General features: G+C 37.9%; 1 protein-coding gene across 1 annotated transcript in view; it reads left to right on the top strand.

Annotated features, from left to right (window-relative positions):
• Positions 1-2,295, top strand: part of nudcd1 (NudC domain containing 1) — a 36,358-nt gene extending 34,063 nt beyond the window's left edge. The window contains exon 10 of the mRNA XM_035682036.1: positions 1,473-2,295. Within this exon, the coding sequence (XP_035537929.1) occupies positions 1,473-1,762 (290 nt within the window). The 3' untranslated portion in view covers positions 1,763-2,295. The remainder of the gene's footprint in view (positions 1-1,472) is intronic.
• Positions 2,296-2,525: the final 230 nt, after the last annotated feature.

The raw sequence follows: 2,525 nt of genomic DNA, 5'->3' as shown, positions 1-2,525 counted from the left end.
CCTTCATTTAATTTATCTGCTCATCTATTTCTCCTGAATGACGGTATCTGGAGCAAGTTTTATTTTAATTTTCCATTTTGACAGGTCCGACATCTTCATTTGTCTTTTTTTTTGTAACACCGCAGTTTTATCAATCTGTCCATCTCTCATCATCATCCATTTTGAGAGAGCAGATGGATCCCAGGTGATGTTTTTAGAAATGATCTCTGTGAGTCCAAATGAGGCTCAGAGGAAAATGGGCTCCATGTGCATGAGCATCCAAATCAAGTTTGTTAGGTGCAATAAAAAGGACTGCATTGTTATGAGTGAGTTTCTATTAAAACAGCATTTAGCAGATCATTCAATATTTGTATTTTTTCAAATAGAAAATATATCTTCTGCACTGTTGAAACAAATATTAGGTTAATGTATATAAAGCAGATATAATGACTTTTAGAGTGGAGATAAAACTATACAACGCAATAGTGGGTTTGGTAATGATTGTGCTGGTTGAGCCTCTACAAGTCAACTCCATTTTGTAAAACTAATCTTATCAGTCTATCAACTACAACACTGAGCGACAGTAGAGAAAAATGTCCCATCTTTTGTTATTGAAACACCCTGGTGTCAGATGGGTAATCTCAGGACTCAGGAAGTGGCTAATCAGATTGTAAGAGTGAAAGATAATGTGCTTTCAGCAGCAATGGAGACCAAACAAAAGCTCAATTCACCAACATCAGGTCTTTTGTCCTCTTTTGTCTTCGTGATATGAAGTGACCTTCTGTTTTTTTAAGTGATGTCTTCAAATTACTTGTTTTGTCTGTTCAGTGAAAAACTCAAAGATATTAAATTTACACTGATATAAAAAAAAAAAAATCTACAAATCCGCACATTTCAGGAACTGGAAACAGCAAATGTTTGGTTTTTGGTTTTACCTTCGTAAACAACTTAAACAATCCATTGTCAACATTAACGATTCATTTTCTCATTAACTCATTGTGTTGGTGTTTATGTTTTACTTTTGAGTAAAGGTCGAGGAGTTCAGCTACCTGGGTAGCTTTTTAAATACAGATCTTCTCCTTGTACAACAAAATCAAGAGAAATTATTCTGTTAGCATGATATCTCTTCTGTTTTAAGCTCTGCAATTTAAAGTTTCCAATGCACAGTGTTGCCTAGTGCAGCAAAACTATGCACCAGAAAATAAAACACATCATACACTTGTCTCAGCCAATCTTCACTAAACCATTGAGATGAGTCAATGGTGGCCTAACCGTTATAGAAGTTTGCTTGTTACTGGAATCACTCCCCGGACTGTCAGGATAGATCTGGATGGCGAAAGAGTAGCACTTGCCCATATTTTATTACCATTAAGGTGCCCTTCAGTGATACTGATACCCCAACTGCTCCAGTGGAACTGCATTATTCCCTCTGGGCAGCTGTTAATGGTTTATAACTGTGTGAGGTCTCTGTTCCTACCCTTCTGTTTTTATAGGCTACGTCCAGGCATCAAAGCGAGATAAAAAGTTTGCGACCTGCGCTCCGAACTTCTCCTATGCTTCCCTGTGCGAGTGTCTCCGCCGCTCATTCATCTACCGGCAGCCGTCGCCGGTGGAAACCGTCCTCTTCAACAGGAAACAGGGCCGTCAGGTAGGGCAGGTTGCCAAGCAACAGGTGGCCAGCCTGGACTCCGATAAACCAATCCTGGGCTTCAGGGCAACCAATGAGAGACTGTACATTCTGACTTCCAGTAACCTCTTTGTTCTAAAGGTCAATAATAATTAGATTTGGGATTTGTTAGTTTTAGATGTTCATCTGTTTAACCACTCAGACTGCGATCATTCCAAACTGAAGATGTGTTTCCTGCTACAACCGGAAAAAACTTCATCTGTCTGAATTTTGTTTGTTCGATTCTCCTTGTGTCTCCTCAAGTCTTCTGTGTTGTGTCTATAAGATTATAAAGTAAGGAACCAGTTTCTGAAAGACAAATTAAAACAATAAACATTAATGAGAGCTGAACATTTCCAGGATATTCATTAAGAAAAATGAATGTAAATGATAATCAGATCACATCTTTGAATGCTTTAATTCAACACTGAATGTTTCATGAATATAAACTTCATATATATGTAGTTCTCTATTGATGCAAACTGCATTATTACAGACATTTGTAATTCCATGAATTCCAATTCATAAATACAATGGTATACATTTCTCCGAATGAATGGGTGACTTATTGAAGCTGGCTTTGTTGCACTGATGGTCCATTGTAGTATTTCGTCAGATGGTCAGTGGGGAGGAGGACGCTGAGGAAATCCCTCTCCTTGGCTCATTTTACAATCATTACTGTGGAAGTATGAAAAAAAACATGAATTTACATAAATTTACATAAACATGCTTCACACATCTCACTGGCTCCTGTTGCATTCGCCTCAATCTTGGACGGATCAGATGGACTTGAAGTCTAAAATCTCAAGAGTCCTAAAAATTCAATCACGTCTGTTCCTGATTCTTTTCTTTTTTGGTGGTGATGAAGGTTTGAACGGAA

Source organism: Morone saxatilis, unplaced genomic scaffold (genome assembly GCF_004916995.1).
Source record: "Morone saxatilis isolate NCDOM2014 unplaced genomic scaffold, NCSU_SB_2.0 Contig9, whole genome shotgun sequence".
Classification (NCBI taxonomy): Eukaryota; Metazoa; Chordata; class Actinopteri; family Moronidae; genus Morone; species Morone saxatilis.
Note: the sequence above shows the minus strand (reverse complement) of the source record. Positions and strands in the feature narration are given on the sequence as shown.